Raw genomic sequence first — 19,985 nt, 5'->3', positions numbered from 1 at the left:
AGCAGGGTGTGCAGCTAGATTCAGACAAGGTCAAGGCCAGTCACGCCATGAAGACCCCGGAAGGCAAAAAGGCAGTACCAAGCTTCCTCGTCAAGGTGAACATTTTTGGAAAATTAATTCCCAACATGGCCTCACACACCATGGCTCTCAGGCATCTGGTGAAGAAGTCCACTGCATTCCAGCGGCTACCCTCACATCAAGCAGAGTGGCTTGAGCTCAAAGCAAAGCTCACCAATACTCCGGTACTAGCGTTTTTTCGTGTCGCGTCTTTTCGTCCGACGTCATTTCGTCCAACGACACTTCGTCCACGTCTTTTGGTCCAACGTCTTTTTGTCCGCCCGTCTTTTGGTCCAACGTCTTTTTGTCCAATTATCCAATTACAAATCAACTCCGTATAAAAGCATTTAATTGATAGAAAGCAGGCACAATACAGCAAGTGAATTTAATTGCTAAAATGCAAGTAATTGATGAAATGCAAGTAAAATGCAAGCTGAAAAATGCAGTTAAAAAGTTAAAAAATCTAAAAATGCATTTAAAAAGGTCTAAAAGTTTACTAAGGATGAATTCCCGAAATTACTTAAAATTGATGTAAATTGTGAGCAACATTCCTCAAGAAATCAATTTTCGCTGTAGGAACATATTCAACGACCAATCTTTTGAGGCGTTCAGTTATTTTCTTGTATCGCGTACATGACGTCGACTGATCTCCCCGAAGAATTTGAGCCTTTTTGCCTATTATTAGCCCTTCCCTGAACTTTGCCATTTCTGGATGGGCGAATTCGGGATTAGGAAAGAGACCGATAATATCTATCCTTTAACGAGGCTCGTTAAAGGGGAGAGAGCGATAATAACTATCCTTTAACGAGGCTCGTTAAAGGAAAGAGGCTGGTAATAAAGATCCTTTATTGTATATTACGTGCATTTGAGAAGATTTCTATTTACAAAAGTTAAAGTGGAGTGGAGTGCTACTAAGCAAGTTTGGTCATGCTAAATTACTAAGCTACTAAAAAAGTCTTTGACAAAAAAAATCATCCGACAAAAACACGTAAAAAGTCACAAAAATTCTTTGACAAAAAAAATCATCCGACAAAAACACGTAAAAAGTCACAAAAATTCTTTGACGAAGAAAATCATCCGACAAAAACACGTAAAAAGTCACAAAAATTCTTTGACGAAAAAAATCACCGGACAAAATGACGTTGGACCAAAAGACGAGCGGACAAAAAGACGTTGGACCAAAAGACGTGGACGAAGTGTCGTTGGACGAAATGACGTCGGACGAAAAGACATAGCACCGCGTTTTTTGACCCAGGCAGGGAAACAAAGGTCTCCACGGATGCATGCCAAGACAGCATTGGTGCGGTGCTCCTCCAGAGGGATGACTCCTCGACCTGGGCTCCAGTTGCTTATGCGCCAAGGGCCATGACTCCTACTGAACAGAGGTAAGCCTTGATAGACAAAGAGTGCCTGGGCCTCCTAACCAGCATTGTAAAGTTCCATGACCACATCTACGGTCTCCCAACATTCACAGTGGAGACTGACCACAGACCCTTGGTCCATATCATTCATAAGGATTTGAATGACACGACGCGCAGTCTTCAGCACACTCTCCTTCGACTCCGAAGGTACGATTTTGAGTTAGTATACACACCAGGCAAGGAGCTGTTAATTGCGGATGCCCTGTCCCGCTCCATCACCTCGCCCTGTGAACAGGTTGACTTGATCCGCCAGATTGAGGCAGAGGTGCGGCTGAGTGCCAGAAACTTCCTGGCCTCAGATGAAAGAGTGATCAGCATTCGTGAAGAGACTGCCAAAGACCCTCTTCTGCAGCATGTAATGCACCACCTTGCAAATGGCTGGCAAAAAGGGCAATGCCCTCAGTTCTTTAATGTGAAGGACGACCTGACAGTCATCGAAGGGATCCTCCTCAAGCTAGATCGTATCTTTAATCCTCACAGTCTGCAGAGCATACTGTTCAAACAAAACCACGAGGGACACCTAGGTGTCGAAAAGTGTCGGCGCAAAGCCCGGCAAGCTGTCTATTGGCCTGGAATCAGCCAGGACATATCCAATATGGTCCTCAATTGTGCAACCTGCCAGCGTTTGCAGCCTGCTCAAACAAAAGAGACACTCCAGCAACATGAGATCGTGACCTCTCCGTGGTCCAAGGTCGGAATCCACCTTTTTCACGCCAATGGGCTTGACTATGTGCTCATCATAGATTACTTCTCAAATTACCCGGAAGTTGTGAAGCTGTCAGATCTCACATCATGGCCTGCAAGGAGACATTTGCCAGGCGTGGTATTCCACTCACTGTCATGAGTGACAATGGTCCTTGCTTCCACAGCCAAGAGTGGTCCAATTTTGCCAAGTCGTACCAATTCACCCACATTACCTCAAGCCCTCACTACCCACAGTCCAATGGGAAGGTCGAGAAAGCGGTCCACATAGTGAAGCAACTACTCTGCAAGGCTGTGGGCTCTGACTTCAAATTGCGCTGTTAGCGTACAGGGCAACCCCTATGTCCACCGGTATGTCTCCGGCTCAACTCCTCATGAATAGAGACCTGCGAACGACTGTTCCGGCCATAGACTTACCAGACCTGGATCACCTCCCAGTGCTGCAAAAGGTGCAGCAACTCAGGAACCGGCAAAAGCTGACATACAATGCTCAAGTTACATATTTGCCTGTGCTATCTCCGGCAGATGCTGTTCTGATCAAGCTACCTGATGGAGGCTGGTCAGCTCCAGCTGTTGTTGTTCAACAGGCTGCTCCCAGATCGTTTGTAGTTCGGATGGCTGATGGCTCCATTGTCAGGTGCAACAGAAGGGCACTGTGCAAAGTTGCCTGCCCACCACCAGATCTTACTTTTCCAGATGCTGTTATGCCTCCTCCGGACACCTCACCCCACGAGGCCACCAATCAGGCAGCAATGCCACCCGTCAAGGTGCCGTCATCTCCACCTCCACGGCGGTCGACAAGGATCCGACACGAGCCCCAAAGATTGGACTTAGAGATATTTATCTTGTAAATCTTCTGGGGAGAATGTGCAAACTCCACACGGACAGTGACCCAGAACTGGGATCGGACCTGGGACCTTGGCGCCGTGAGGCAGCAGTGCTATCCACTGTGCCAACGTGCTGCCCAGAACACAGAACTTTATTTATTCATTTACATGATGTGGGTGTCGCTGGTTAAGCCAACATTTATTGCCCATCCCTAATTGCCCCTCAGAAGGCGGGGGTGAGCTGTTTTCTTGAACTGCTCCAGTTCCTGGGGTGTAGATATATCCACAGTGCTCTTAGGGTGGGAGCTCCAGGATTTTGCCCCAGCTACAGTGAAGGAATGGTGATATCTTTCCAAGTCAGTGGTGAGTGACTTGGAGGGGGTCCTCCAGTGAGTGGGGTTCCCAGGTATCTGCTGCTCTGGTCCTTCTAGATGGTAGTGGTCATGGATTTGGAAGGTGCTCGCTGAGGAACCTTGCTGATTTACTGTAGATGGTACACACGTAGCAGGAGTAGTCCTGTCAGAGTCTTATACTCGCTTCGCCATTCATTGAGATCATGGAGATCTGGTTGTGGTCACAACTCCAATTTGCTGTCTGCCCCTCATAACCCTCAAGTCCCTTGTCTATGAATAATCTGTCTAACTTTGCCTTGAATACCCAGCCACCACTAATTTCTGGGGAAGAGAATTCCACAGACTAACAATGACTCTGAGAGAAAAAACATTCTCCTCAAATTTCTGGGCCAGGATTCTCTCTTCTGGGGATTAATTCCCCATGCTGGCGGGAGAGCCGGCGCCAACCACTCCAGTGTCAGCAGCCCGTAAAAGTGCGGAATTCTCTGCGCGTGTGCAGACCGGCCGGCATCTTTTGGCGCATGCGTGGGGAGTTCTCTTCTCTGCGCCGGCCATGGTGTGGCCGTGGAAGGAAGAAGTGCCCCCATGCAACAGGCCCACCCGCAGATTAGTGGGCCCCGATCGCGGGCCAGGCCACCGTGGGAACCCCACCCCAGGTCGGATCCCTCCGAGGACCACCTCAGCCGACTTACCTGTCAGATCCCGCCGGTACGTGAGCTGAGTGATTCACGCCGGCGGGACTGGCCAAAAACAGACGGCCGCTCAGCCCATTGGGGCCCAGAGAGAATTGCCGGGGGGGTGGGGGCGGCTGCCAACAGCCCTCGGCCGGCGTGGCGTGAATCCCGCCCCTAGCCCGAAAAACGGCAGCGGAGAATACGGCAGCCGGCATTGGGGTGGCGGCGCTGGATTTGTGCCGCCCTCCCCCCCCCCCCCCCCCCACGGCGATTCTCTGACCCGGCGGGGGGTCGGAGAATCCCGCCCCTAATCTCCAATATTTGAATTCAAATCAGGGCTGGATTCTCCGCCAACCGGCGGGGCGGGCCACTCCAGCGCCGCGGAGTGTGTGAACCATTCCGGCATCGGGCCGCTCCGAAGGTGCGGAATCCTCCGCACCTTCAGGGGCTAGGCCGGTCCTGGAGTATTTGGCGCTGCCACAGTCAGCGCAGAAGGGCTTGGCGTCCCGCCTACCAGCGGCAAAGGGCCTCCGCCGGCCTGCACGAGTTGGCGCATGCGCTGGAGCGCCAGCGCGTGCTGGCATCATCCCAGTGCATGCGCCGGAGGGTTCTTCTCCGCATCGGCCATGGCAGAGGTTGTCAGCAGCCGGTGCAGAGGGAAAGAGTACCCCCACGGCACAAGCCCGCCCGTGGATTGGTGGGCCTCAATCGCGGGCCAGGCCACCGTGAGGGCATCCCCTGGGGCCAGAGCCCCTCGCATCCCCCCGAGGACTTTGCAGGCCGCCCGTGGAGCCAGGTCCCGCCGGTAAGGACCTGTTATGATTTACGCCGGAGGGACTGGCCGAAAACGGGTGGCCACTCAGCCCATCGCGGGTGGAGAATCGCCGGAGGGGCCGCTGCCAGCAGCCGCCGACTGGCGCGCCACGATTTCCGCCCTCGCGAAAACCCCGGCGCCGGGCGGGCTGCACGCTGTCCCCCAGCGATTCCTTGACCCATCAGGGGGTTGGAGAATCCCACCATGATCTATTGCTTTATAAGAAAAAAAAGCACACAATTGCCTCATAAACAGCTAAGATAAGATAAAGTATTTTTCCTTCTCATGGTAATTGAATGTGGCTACATTGTTGTGATGAAACACAACATAAATGGAACGAATGTACTAAAGAAAAAAAAATCACATTTATTCTGAACTGTTTTCTTTTCATAAACTTATTATTTTAATGATTGCACCAGAAATAAGAAAAAGGTTCTGCTTGAATGCATCAATAATATGAAACCTGTGTTTAGTATTCTTGGCCTTAGACAGGTCTGTTCACAAACAAATGGATTTTGCAAATAAATTTATGATCATGGTAAAGTATATTTTAACTATGCAATATACAGTGTTTTGACATCCTGGGCTAGTGCAGGGTCAATTCCAGCCCCACATGCCCCGGAGTCACAAAACACGTGAATTAATCAATAATTCCTATAATATTCTCGAAATCTTTGACCCTTGGCTGTCCAATAATTTACAGTCACCACGTTTGTAATTTGAAACGCAGTTATTGTTTATTTACAATAGAAACAGGGACGAATTGTGCAGTACTTACAATGTAATAATGCCAAGTTAACGTACTACCACTCCTTATTAACTGTCCCACCCTCTACCCACACACACAAGACAAGCAGACATGAGGGGTGTAAAGGGGTAAAAAGAATAAGGATTATGGTAAAACCTGATGAGTCATTGCTTTTGATGTTGAATTATTTGTAGCAGGCTGTCCTCGCAGCATGCTGAGTGATCAAAGCCACCGGTGTACAATTGGAGATGGTCTTCCAGCAGTAACATTCATTCAGTACTCACAGGCAGTAGGATTTCTTTTGGAGAGACCCTTTAGCCTGTATTAAACAGGTCCTTCAACTCAAAGGTCCACCTTTACAGAGAAACATAGAGAAAATAGAAGCAGGAGGAGGCCATTCGGCCCTTCGAGCCTGCTCAACCATTCATTATGATCATGGCTGATCATCAAGTTCAGTCCTGATCCTGCCTTACCCCATATTCCTTGCTCCCTTTAGCCTCTAGAGCTGTGTCTAATTCCTTCTTGAAATTACATAACGTTTTGGCCTCAACTACTTTCTGTGGTAGTGAATTCCACAGATTCATCACTCCCTGGGTGAATACATTTCTCCTCACCTCAGTTCTAAAAGATTTATCCCTTATCCCCTAGTTCTGAACTCCCCAACCATTGGGAACATTCTTTGTGAATCTACCCTGTCTAATCCTTTTCTAATTTTATGAGATCCCCTCTCACTCTTCTAAACTCTAATGAATGTAATCCTAACCGATTTGCTCTCCCTTCATATGACAATCCCACCAACCACAACTACCCAGCCTTACTGGGGAGAGAGAGACATTTCAGAGAAACCAGAAGCAAACACCATGAGCTATCGGCAAAGCCCAGCATCTCCAGCCAGTTCATTTGCTACAAGCCAAGTTCATCAATGTGAGTCATCATTGATGTCTGTCAAACTGTTCTGTAATCTACTTGTTTAAATTAAAGACAGCACAGCCTTCTGGAATCTGTTTGTTTGAATTAAAAGCTGCTTCATGGAACTGCTTTCTTGAAGTCACAGAACACTGCTCCTGCTTGAGTTAAAGATACAGTTTGCCTTCAAGGCGCATGTCCATAAATCATCTATGGGTCAAAAGTTTAACAGCAAAATAAAAGAAATGGGTGAACAGGAAAAACAGGGTTTAAACATAAGTATCCTTCTTGCAGGTATGGGAAGAAATTAAGACAGCAAATGGTATGTTAGCGGGGTGTAAGTGTATTAGTCAACTGTGCAAGGACTTGGTAAGGCCACACCAGGAGTAATGTGTACAACTCTGGTCTCCTTACCTTGAAGAAAGATACAATTGCTTTCGGGGGGAGTGCAACAAAGGTTCACCAAACTTCATAGATAAAGTGATTGTCCTATAAGGAATGATTGGGTGGACCAGGACTATATTCCCTAGAGTTAAGAAGAACAAGAGGTGATTACATGGAAACATATTGTAAGGTCTCAGGCAAGCGACCACTTAGAAGTGATGGCTGTAGAAAAGTTTTGATTTATTCTCCTTACTAATTACACATCCTATTCCCCAAAGGGTCTCCCGCGCACGGCCCACACCCGGGCGAAGATATTTATGTCCCAGTAGTCCGAGGAAAAGGGGGGTATCCCTGCCCCCCTCCTCTGGGTAAATCGTACTCGGGTGAGGCCACAAGGACTCTGAGGTTGCAGATCCCTGGGCTTCCTGTAGGGTTACAACACATAGAGCATTCCTACGTTGCTGAACAAGTTCATTTCGGTGAGGATGTTTCCCCTTGCTGCAGAAACCAGACCACACTGGCACAGTCTCAGGAGGCAACCATGTTGGATTGAGATTAAGTTAAATTTCTTCACTTCAAGAAATTGGAATCTCTGGAATTCTCCACTCCTGAGAGCTGGATGCCCAGTGGGTGCTCAACTGTTGAATATTATCAGCTCAGAGGTCAATAGATTTTTAGATAGCAAGGAAATTCAGGGATTATGGACAGAGTGCAGAAAAATAGTGTTGAGGTAGAAGGTCAGCATCCACGTCAGAGCAGTTTTGAGAAGCTGAATGGCCCAGTCTTGCTCATATTACTTGTGTTTTTAACCGCAGATATGCAGTGTCCAGATATCATTGGAGCGAACTTTGCTCCAAAAATAGAAGAGCAAACTGTGGAAGTGGCACCAGCTGCTTACTGCAGCATATTCATTGACTTGCCACATGATTCCTCTACTCACAAACTAGTACCACTCCAAACATTTACCTCAGTGACAGATATAAATGTCTTGGGGACAAACATAGGACGAGGATAGCTCAGCATCTGTTGGGCATGGAGAAATTCCTAATTGCTTCATCTGACACCTGCACCCTACAGGAGGAGGTGGTGGCATTGTAGAATTGTCACTGGACTCGTAATCCAGAGACCCTGGGCAACGCTCTGAGTAAAATCCCATCATTGGCAGGTGGTAAAATTAGAATTCAATAAAAGTCGTTAAAGGAAATCTGCCGTATTTACCTGGTTTGGCCGACATGTGACTTCAGAACCACAGCAATGTGGTTGACTCTGTAATGGCCTAGCAAATCACTCGGTTCAAGGGTCAAGCAGGGATGGGCAATAAATACAGGCTCAGCCAGCAATGCCCACATTCCTGAACAATTTTAAAAAAAAATTTAGTCTTTTATGGAATGAACTATAGAAATAATGTCATCTAACAGCACGAAGAAAACAATAGATATGATAAGATATCATTAATAAAACTAGATAGTCCCATTTTTAAATTAAACTTTGATGTCGACTTAATTACTGAGGATCCATTTTGTTTGCTGGCATTCTACATATGAATTTGTTATGCAATGTGAAAAAGTTGTGATAGAAAATATCAATGGTGCGATTTTCCCACTGTGTTGCACCCACCGCCTATCCCATTGCTTTGGGTGCACAGAGGAGAGGTCTAAAATGGGTTTCGCTCCAACAAGCGGGGCCGGAGGGGGCCATGCCCATTAAAGAAGGGGTGAAGGACTGGTAAGAAGAGAGATTATGAAGACTGGGAATTGAAGTGGATAGCACTGCTGCCTTACAGTGCCAGGGACCCCGGTACGATGCCAACTTCAGGTTACTGTCTGTGTGGCATTTGCACATTCTCCCTGTGCCTGCATGGATTTTGTTTGGGTGCGGTGGTTTTCTCCCACAGTCCAAAGATGTACAGACGAGGTGAATTGCCCATGCAACATTTTCCCTAAGTATCCAAAGGTTGGGTGGGATTACAGGGATCAGGGTGTAAATTGAGCCTAGGTAGGCTGGTCTTTCGAAGAGTCAGTGCAGACTTGATGGGCCGAACGGCCTCCTTTTGCATGGTAGGGATTCTATGGCTGAAAGGGGGGGGAACAGAAAGTGGGGGCCCTCATGGTGGATGGATCCTCAGCTGCACTAGTGGAGTGTGCTCACTTTGGTGGGGGGGGTCGGCATGACAGGGAAGGGGGGGGTGGACAATGCCCCAATGCCCACGAGTATGGATGGGTGTGGGGCCAAGTCACCCTCATACTGGTGCTGGAGTAGGGAGGTCACATGGATTTCTAATGATGGGGGGAGGTTGGACATGTTGCCCATGTCTGCAAGCGATTGCGATGTCCGAGGGTGGGGGAATGTGGGGGACACTCTGCCTCACTTCGAGAACCAGGCACCCTTTAAAATTGATGCCCTGATCTCTGAGGAGCCAATCTTGTGACTAAGTAAGAATGAATGCCTGTCTCGATTGGGCCTAAATACCTGGGGGGAATCACCCCACCAAACCCAGCCCAAAATTAGTCTTTCTTTTGAAGAATCACGCCCCAAACAGAGTGATTTAGGTTAACTATTTATTTACTGTTTTAAATACATTATTTATTAATGATAATGGTATACTGGCCTTAATGGTAACAATGATAATTCAAAGATTTCAGTTTGACTTTAATGAGATGCAGAATGACACCACCAGCATGTGTTCAATCTGCCCACTGGCTGTGGTATTTCTGGCAGCCGGCCTCCTTGCCTTGCCCCTGCATTATGTGGAGTCATGGCCTCAAGCTATATAGCCACCCATCACTCCCTAATGGAGCGAAATGTCAGAGACCCATTGTAGATTACAATGATTTACTTACATACCTAGCCATTGTAATCTTTTAAAAATTGCAGTAAATATGTTGGGGGCAATCTTGCCAGTCCTGCAAAAGTGAACTTGAATGGCAGGAGGGAGAGGAAATTTAGATATGAAGACTTCAGTCAGTGATCCAACTTGTTCCTGACTTTGCGCAATGTTGCTGAAGGCAGGTCATCAAAAATAATGCCTACTTACCCAGCAGTTAAGGGGAGCCAAGTTGAATATTTAAAAACCAAATTATTATTAATTTGAAAAATTTCAGAGCACCCAATTATTTTTTTTCCAAATAAGGGGCAATTTAGTGTGGCCAATCCACATACCACGCACACCTTTGGGTTGTGGGGTTGAGACCCGTGCAGGCACGGGGAGAATGTGCAAACCCCACACAGTCAGTGACCCGGAGCCGGGATCGAACCCGTGTCCTCGGTGCCATGAGCCACCAGTGCTAATCACTGCATCACCCTGTTGCCCTTAAAAACCAAATTTGTGCAGATCTGGAACACCGCCAGAATAATACTGGTGGTGGGTACCTGCCTACACCCCCACTCCCATCACTGGCAAAGCATAAAGTCTGGCAGGTGTGTGGAGACCACGGAGCCTGGAGACCAGCAAGCTCTGTTTCAGCTTTACCCCTCTCCATTGGAGCACTGGGTGCACAGAGATTAATGGTCCACACTACAGGATGCAAGCTATCTGGTAGAATTACTTCCCTGCACATTGGTGGAGTGGCATTTGTGACTGCATTTTAATTTCAAGAAGAAAATAACTATTCAGCGGGCACTTCAAGGTGATAGGCATGCTTGAGGTTTTCATCATGCAGCAACAGAGGCCCCTTCTGGCAGTGGGGCTGTCAACCTTTCAAGGCACCAGGCCTTTTGATTAGGCTTTCAGCCTCATGAAACTGGCCACTGTCTTTAAATGCATGGTGGATGCAGGGACAGCCAGTCAGCATGACACCTCCCATCAGATTAATGTCAGTGGGTGCATTGCCAGCAAGAGGGACCAAAAAATGCACCTCCCCACCCCCGTCGGATTATTCTTAAAAGGCACAAGACTCCACATGTCATGTTTATCACAAAAACTAGCTGGAGCTGAAAGTTCCCTCGCCTTCTAATAATCTATTTCACTTTGAACAATTTATGGTGTGCAGAGATTGATAACCCTCCTTTTCATCCGCCTTACTCTAAATGTGATGCTGGTGCATTTAGATGACAGATATTAAAGGAGGGAAGTGAACTGAGATGAAAATAACAAAGATATTCCTGTTTTATTTTCTGTTGCAGGTTTTCGGGGATGAATCTGCCTCCACCTATTATCAGCAGCAAGAACTGGCTTAGGCTGCATTTTGTATCAGATAACAACCACAGGCACAGAGGATTCAGTGCTCAGTACCAAGGTAACTTTACAGACACGAAGGATGCTTATTTTCAGAAGATAATTTTGTGCAGGCACCTCTGGGAATAATGTTTAAATAATGTTTAAAGCAAAAATTAATATTAATGTCTAAATTGTGTCTGTCTACATCCAAAGCCTCTTGAAATATTAATTAGAGATTGAAAGCCTTCAGAGTACAAAGATGACTTTGCACCAGCAAAGTTTGTGAGTAAATATCATTGACCATCTTCACTACTGAGCAGTATGTTTCTTAACTCTGCCTCTTTTCTTACCCAAAGCTAGATTTTACATATTTATCCTTTCTGGTGAACCTCTGGTGAAGCAATGTAGCAATAACAGGTATTACCTGATCCTGTGGAAATCACTTTATGCACTATTGGTTTCCAGTGACCTGTAAACATAAACTGCAAGGGTAGAGAAATTATCATCAGTACCCAGCAGTTCCTTTTCAAAGCAGTAGCTCAGTTATATTCCTCATTGCTGGCAAAAATTGATAACGGACTGTCTGTCAAATTAGCTGCATTATTAACCATAACCACACCATTAGAGTGAGAAGGAAACATGGCACTTTTTGGTATATTTTGCACCTTCTCGCAGAGATTGTTTCTGGTTTGTAACAGGTAGAATCAAGACCAATGCCAATCCTCCACTTGATTTGCCAATTTATTTCTCTGCTGCTCTGAAGTACTCTGTCATTTTTTTGATAATTTAGATTTCCTACAGAACTGTCAACCGATTGATACAAGGGAGAATTTTCGAGTGATAAATGTTCTAAAAGAAAGTTGTTCAAATAAAAAAACAGAGAGGAACCTGCACTCTCAGACCAGTATTCAATTAAAATAACATGCATGGCAGGTTATTTTGATCTTGCTTTCTGTTACCACATATAAATGTTGTGTTAAAAAATGCATTGGATAGAATTCTCCCATGTCCCCACAGTGGAAAACAGCATCAAAATTGCTTTCACACCGACATGAATTTACCGTCGGATCTTCTGATAGTGCCTGCCATGGTGGATCAGGAATCCCACTCGAGGCCGGCTGCAAATGAAGGTCTGAGTTGAATTTTCACCCATCACCTAATTTTCCATTACGACAACAGGAAAACATACCTGTTCAGACCACATCTGGACCAACATGGCGTGCAAAAGTTGGAACTTACTGAAGAAGGCCTGGGGCAATCTTCAGAGATTGGGATGTAGGTCGTCAGTGACCCTGGACCCAGGAACACCACAGTGGTGTGGGGGTTGGGGGTTGGAGTGGAAGAGGTGGAGAAGAGGGGGAGAGCGGTGGGGGGGGGGGGGGGGGGTCCATCTATTCGGTGAAGCTTGTAGCTTCAGTGACTCAAAGGAAATTTATCTTCCAGCTTCAGAGTGTTCCTGGAAATCCATCTTCTTTCTTCAGAAGGTGCATTTTCTTTCTTCAATGGTGGATCAACGATATCCATCAAGCCCCACCCCCCCCTCCCCCCACTCCCAACCATCATTACTGAAGATGGTGCAAAATGCTTGGATGCAGAATTAATAATACCAGGAATGGAAGGCGTGGTTTCCTGTCAGCCTCCACAGTGGGAAACGTCCCCTATCCCTTGGGAGAATTCCAACCATTGTTTCTCCTTGAATGTTTGTAGTTAGGTCAGTTTACCCTAAGGGAACATAAAGTCAGCAAAATAATCTGCATGGCATCCCGTTGGTGGGTGAAGACCTTGGGTAATTTAATCCTGCCTCCCAGCCGCATGTTTCTTGGGAGGAGCCGTTCCATTTCCTGGTGGTGCAATTGGCTGCTCCTTCCACTGTCAATGGGAATTCCCATTGACACTATCCCATGTCGCCAGGAGACTGGCGGGTCCGGTGTGCTGCTGTCAGGACCACAGAATCACACTGCAAATGAACGGTTGGAGAATTCCAGCCCTTATCTGTTGGACTGTATTTGAAGAATACAAATAAACAGATGTGGTTAACTTATCTGAGTACGAAAATGTGCCCCAGATAGTTCTGGTACACTCCAAAAATCTTTCTGGGATGCCATCATGATGGCATACGTAATATAGAATGAGCAGCTACTTGATATGGCGATGGAACCTGATGGGAATCTCTAACTTGTTTCAAATAAGTCAGAAAGAGACTACTATCCAAACAGTATTTTTTTACTATTACAGGTATTTGCCATTTCTTAAAAAAACATGGCAACTTTCTTCATGTTTCTTCCTAAAAATAAAAGCTTACTCGAAGGTGTGCTGTAATAACGTGCTGTAAATACTTGAGGGTGAATTTTAGTTTTGACTTGACCTGATCAAGCCAGTAGAAAATCTAGGGAAAACAATTTGAATCCTTTGCTTCTGTGCATTTTTACTGTTTCACCTCGTGCAGCAGAAATGCTCAGCTTGTGACTCACTGACAAAGTTATACAGTTATACAATTGTATTTTAAATTGTAAAGGATAATTTAGAGTTTATATTCCAAGTGTTCAGTGCTTGCAAACATCAGCTAAGATCTAAAGGGCAAATATCTCTTTTTATCCCGACACATGGTGAAATCCACAGGTTATTGGTTTGTACATGTAATTCTCCTCATCGGGGTTCTTCATCTCAGTTGAACTTTCTGAATAAAGAACAATTCTCAGAAAAAGAGCAAAAAAATGAGAAGTGCATGCTTCACACGTTTGGTTCTTTGTCTTATTCACCATGTCCATTTGAGCACCGTTAGGTTAATTCGGCAAAAAGGTTTGCTGGAGAATCCGAGAGGAGTAGATATCTTCAAGAAATCTTGATAATGCTCATTGCCATTAGCAACGTTATTCTATCACACGGATACCTGCCACAGTTACAGAATATTGTAGGCATCTTTGCCAAGGTACAGAGACATTCATCTTTTGAGCCTGAACTACATTCAGGCCAGAAATTCACCAGGATAATGTATTGCATCCAAGTGCTGTAGCTGGTAAGAATACACGTCCTAGGGAACACTTTCAGAAATTAAATAAGTCCATGTAAATCCCTGACTAATCCTCTCTGTCCACCGTGTTGAAATTGTTCCATAGTCTGGCAAAAGAAAGTTGAGTTCCTGAACATTTCTTGTTATAAATATATGAACTGCTGTGGGAGTGCTCAACACCAAATGCTGAAGGAGAATATGGTACAAACCATCAAAGCAACCCACTACCTGCTAGGCCACACAATGCATTGGAGGGTAGCTCACATTAACAGCACACTTCTGGTAGATGGATGCGATTTACTGGCTCATTGAAAATCCAGCATTCTAAGGTGAGCCCAACATAAATAGGCTGACATATTATAATAGAAAAGTAAAGAAGGAGGCACAGCATACAATGTGATCCCCTATTTCCACCCGTGGAAGTACTGAATGTCAGTGGTGTCCATGTGTGCCTGGCATCCAGTGTAGCGAGAGCTATAAGGGGGAGACGTGTGGAATTGAGACATTGCATTGGCAGTTTCTTGAATGCGATCCATTACTCATTGCATTGTCAAAACTGGCAGAAAGAGGTATTTTGTTTAATTTCTCCGATGCCTCATAAGAACTCCATGGGCCCACTGACACTGGATCAAGTTGTCACAGCAACATTTTTCATCCCATGAAGTGGATACAACAGATGTAGTAGAAACAACTTAAAAAGTAATCAGTTGCTGAGATTTCTCACAGTTTCATAGAAACTGGCAGTGGGCCAGTGGAAGTAATATTGCACCCCAGGTCTGTCTCTCGATGATCCACACAGAAATTTCTGAACTTGCGTCTAACTCGACAACCTACCTGCAATCGATCATAAGCAAACCTGGCAATGAACAACAATACAACTGTTCAGAGTTGGTTGTTGCTGTCTGTTTTTAAATGCGTTGCTTCAGAATGTACGTCTTTTTTGTTGTTGGTTTTTGTTTGTGTAACTTTTCATAGGTGCTCACAAATTGCCACTTATTATGAACCACGCACAGCCTGAGTGCGCAGTGATAACTTAATATCAGTCAGATATCTCCTTGGCTCCTGTTAAACTGAGAGACTGCTGCAGTAGTAAACAAGCACTGCTGTCGTCACACCTCAGAGTTGCTGGAACACATAGCAGATCATGAGATAACTATGACCTGCTCCTTGATACCTCTGTAAAGTTTTTCTTATATGCTTCTGCACATGACAACTAGTATTGACATCAAATCAGTGTGACACCTGCCATCATTGCATTTGCCATCAGCTGATCTCCAGTAGTCATTTTTTTTTAAATGACATCCAGCAGAAGGGTATGAATGGCTTTCAATATTACCATTTTATTTAAAACATAACCTACTTGTTCAATGAAGTGTATTCTTGATAGGAATTCTATCGCTGGTAGCAAGGAATTAAAGCTAATGCTTACAATATTCAGACTTAGCTGGTACCTGAAAATCTGTTGTACTGCCAAGCATTTCATGTTTCCATATTCCTGGACTATGGTTCCAGGAATTATCTCTTGTTACTCCTTGTGCACTTATTAAATGTTAATTATGGAGAGGTTATATAGATACTTTACTACATGCAGCGTTATTGCACATAATCTGGTTTGTATTAAACCTTGTATGAAGTGAAACATGAATACTATTATCCTGCTTATTACTATGAACTGCATCCCTCTTCTGAGTATAATATAGACTCATTATAGAGCCCATGCATGGCAAATAAACATTTATTTGATTAGAATTGTTCCTATTAAACAAACACTATTAAATTTTGCATAGTATTGCTCACAAATGGTGATATGTCCCATAAAAAGAAACAAACTGAACTTATTATCACTCTCTCACAGCTGGTTTCCATTAAATGATAAAAGGGTATTAAACAGGCCCCCAAATCTCTATTAGGCAACATGTATTACTGGAAGATTGCATAAAATTTTCTCATTCACACGAGCTCTATACTCCATTAGGCCACAGATTTCTGAATTAAGATTACTTATTCACAATACCTAAAAGGCAAAATATTGCTTTTGCTTAAAGTGTTTTCATCTGTTAGTTCAGAAATGTGCTAATAATCAGTCCCGTGAATAAGCAACCCCATTTTGATCCATTCCCATAATCACCAACTTTAGGGGCAGCATGGTGGCGCAGTGGGTTAGCCCTGCTGCCACACGGTGCCGAGGTCCCAGGTGCGATCCCGGCTCTGGGTCACTGTCCATGTGGCGTTTGCACATTTTCCCCATGTTTGCGTGGGTTTTACCCCCACAACCCAAAGATGTGCAGGGTAGGTGGAATGTCCATGCTAAATTGCCCCTTAATAGGAAAAAATGAATTGGGTACACTAAATTAAAATAAAGTAATAAATAATCACCAAGTTTTAATTTCCATCGCACCATATGTTTGTCACAAATCAATTTGCTCGTGAACAAATCATTTGCCTCAAAGGAATCCAGTTGCCCGTTAATTGGGATATGTATTTTACATTTCAATTGTTTGTTGGTGTTTAAGAGTAGAATTCCAATATCATATTAACTGTGATGATACTGGACAGAGATATGCCACCAGAAAAATAGTGCACTGATGCTTCCAATTGTTATTGGTGCGTTGCAGCGTGTATGCTAATTTGCAACATTACTTTTGTCCTTAGCAACAAGATATACGGGGCTGAATTCTCCGCCATTGGGATTCTCCATTTTGCCGGCAGCCCGGGAGTTTCCCGACGGCGTGGGGCTGCCCCACAATGGGAAAACCTATGACCAGCTGGCGAAATGGAGAAGCTCGACGGCATGCCGCACCAGAAATCTGGCCGACGGCATGCCGCACCAGAGAAATGTGCCGACCATCAATTACGATCCACAAAATGGAGGATGCAAGAAATCCAAATTCTTGTTGATTCTTTCAGTCATAGAAGACCAGAGCATGTTTTCCCTCTCTTCATGTAGTTTCCTTGTTGTCCAAGGGCTGCTATTCACGGTTAATGCCATGATATCACAATGGGGCAAGGAGCGATGGCACGCCCCAAGAAATACATCTCTGCCGGTACAGGGATTGCTGTTGGTATTATTCTGCACACATTCTACACATCTAGCCAACTGAACTAACCATGTTCCCTCCTCCACAGCAGGACATCTTTGTTTATATCCTCTGGATAAACCACATCCCAAATATTCTTTTCAAATTTGGTACAAAGGACTTCAAATAAGCAATTTTACCAATACATTATTGATAGATAGAATTTACAGTGCAGAAGGAGGCCATTTGGCCCATCGAGTCTGCACTGGCCCTTGGAAAGAACACCTCATTTAAGCCCACACCTCCACCCTATCCCTGTAGCCCCATAACCCAGTAACCCCACCCAACCTTTTTGGAAACTAAGAGCAATTTATCATGGCCAATCCACCTAACCTTCACATCTTTGGACTGTGGGAGCAAACCGGAGCACCCGGAGGAAACCCATGCAGACACGGGGAGAACGTTCAGACTCCGCACAGACAGTGACCCAAGCCAGGAATTGAACCTGGGACCCTGAAGCTGTGAAGCAACTGTGCTCACCACTGTGCTATCGTGCTGCCCTATTATTATCTGATTAGCACTGCTGCCTCTCAGCTCCAGGGACCCCGATCGATTGCAACCTTGGATGACTGTACATGTGGAGTTTGCACATTCTTCCCGTGTCTGCGTGAATTTTGTTCAGGTGATTTAATTTCCTCCCAGAGTCCAAAGATGTGCATCGGTGGATTGGCCATGCTAAATTGTCCCTTAGTGTCCAAAGATGTGTAAATTAGATTACGGGCTTGAGGGGACAGGAAGAGGGCGTGGGCAGTGGTAGGGTGCAGACCCAATGGGTCAAATAGCCTCCTCCCGCACTGTAGGATTCTATTATTTTTATCTAAAATTGAGAAACATTTCAGTGTATTTCTGCATAATAATTTTGCTTTTATAATCAGCCTTGCTTATTGCCTTAGTGCCCCCTTGTGGATGCCCTTACCTGTCCTAATGTTTTTACACAGTGCTACTGCAGTAGTTGCACAATGGCTGGTGGATGGATGCTGACTTTCAGTGGAGGAGACTGCAAAAGGTTGTGGAGAATATTGTCGAGCAGCTTGGGCCTAGAAAGCCTGAGTGTGGACAGCATCATCTTGGCTCGGCAGGTAGCAGCGGGCTGTCTAGCTAATAGGCAACAGCATAAGCACTACAGAGGCCCTGATGGGAGGATGTATGCTGAATCCATGGAAGGAGACAGCAGAGTTGCGTTCAGTGAAGCTATAGCCACTCCTTCGAGTGGCACTTGGAATCCTATTAATCTGTTGGAGCACAGATTGCTGGAGCACAGTAACACCTTGCAAGCCAACATGCACACTGTAATCCAAAGCCATGATGGCAGCAATATGAAATGCCTGAGTCAGATTGGTGCTAGACTCCTTCCTGCTGGTTCAAATTGGACAAGACACAAACCACTTCATTCTGCATCAACGTCAGCCTTCTTCCATGAAATAAAAATCGCTTATTGTCATGAGTAGGCTTCAATGAAGTTACTGTGAAAAGCCCCTAGTCGCCACATTCCGGCGCCTGTTCGGGGAGGCTGGTACGGGAATTGAACTGTGCTGCTGGCCTGCCTTGGTCTGCTTTAAAAGCCAGCGATTTAACCCAGTTAGCTAAACCAGCCCCTGTTGGTGACATTTTTCATCAGTGTCTTCTCTTGTGTTTTTTTTTAAACAGGTCTTCTTTGAACAGTTCAATGGGTGGGATTTTCCACCCCTTCCCACTGGCAGAACCTTCCAGTCCCATTGAAGACCCCCGCAGCGGGTTCCTCGGTGGCAGCATGGGTGAGCCATACAAAATGCCTTAGATCTCAGTCGGACCAGAAGATCCCACCGACTGCCAATGGCGAGCTGCCCCGTCGCCGAAAACTCATTGTGGGAGCAGGGTAGAAAATCTCAGTCTGTGGTTAGCTGGTAAATTTGGAGTTAGCTCTCAGCCAGTTGCATTGTTCCATCATTTGACACCATGTGCAGATCCACCCACAAAGTATTCTCTAAATTACATGCAGGGTGAGTATCTGAACTGGTGGCTGCAAGTGTGATGTCTAGTGATGGTGCAACTTTATCAACGTAATATTTTTGCTTTTTCGCCATTGCTTGGCCGGATTGCATCTCTTGGATATCCGAAAGGCGATAAGCACAAGCATGAGATTGTGGGCAAAGAAGCGTATGTAAATCGGAAATGTGATATGACTGGGAGGTAAAATTTAAGAAAGAGGATCAGGTTTGAGGATATCGTTATCTTAGATGGTTTCAACCCTGATATTGGTTACGCCCTCAGCAATTGCCATTGAAACAATAGACAGCCTCATTTCCTCCATGTGATTGAGGCATGCAGGCTACTCGTTCCCCTCTGCACAGCTCCTGTTGCCTCCACTTGTGCCACCGTCTCCTACGCGATGGAGCGAGGAATGCAACTGATTGTTTAACTCAATGCCTGTCACAGCTGAATATCTGAAGATATTTGGAGGTAGCAAGAGGTGGCTCTGAGGCTGGCAATTATGTGAGGGTGAGGAGGAGTATCATGTTTGCCATGAGTCATGAGTGCCAGGGGCTGCCGATGGGTGTGAACAGGCTGGGGAGTGATGAGTCGGAGATGTGATGTAAGGATGCATTCACTAGCCTTCACCACCTATACAAGATCATTAGACTTCTTGTGACGCTGCTGCCAAATTCTCCAATCCAGACTCCCTGGCCACCTACTCCCAGTACATTTGTCTTGAGGGACTCCTAGTTCCTGTAAAGCCAGGGTGTTTCTCACGCCCAACTACACCACCAAGGTCTCCAGTTCCACATCATTGAACCCGTAAGTCCTTGCTTTATCCTGGGACGGGATTCTCCTGTACCCGGCGGGGCGGGGGGTCCCGGCGGGACGGTGTGGCATGAA

General features: G+C 45.6%; 1 protein-coding gene across 1 annotated transcript in view; it reads left to right on the top strand.

The window, feature by feature from the left end:
- Positions 1-19,985, top strand: part of csmd3b (CUB and Sushi multiple domains 3b) — a 2,394,280-nt gene that overhangs the window by 1,377,041 nt on the left and 997,254 nt on the right. The window contains exon 6 of the mRNA XM_038809755.1: positions 11,009-11,121. Coding sequence (XP_038665683.1) covers positions 11,009-11,121 — 113 coding nt within the window. The remainder of the gene's footprint in view (positions 1-11,008; positions 11,122-19,985) is intronic.

Source organism: Scyliorhinus canicula, chromosome 10, assembly GCF_902713615.1.
Source record: "Scyliorhinus canicula chromosome 10, sScyCan1.1, whole genome shotgun sequence".
In the NCBI taxonomy this organism is placed as follows: domain Eukaryota; kingdom Metazoa; phylum Chordata; class Chondrichthyes; order Carcharhiniformes; family Scyliorhinidae; genus Scyliorhinus; species Scyliorhinus canicula.
This window is presented reverse-complemented; position numbering and strand designations above follow the sequence as displayed.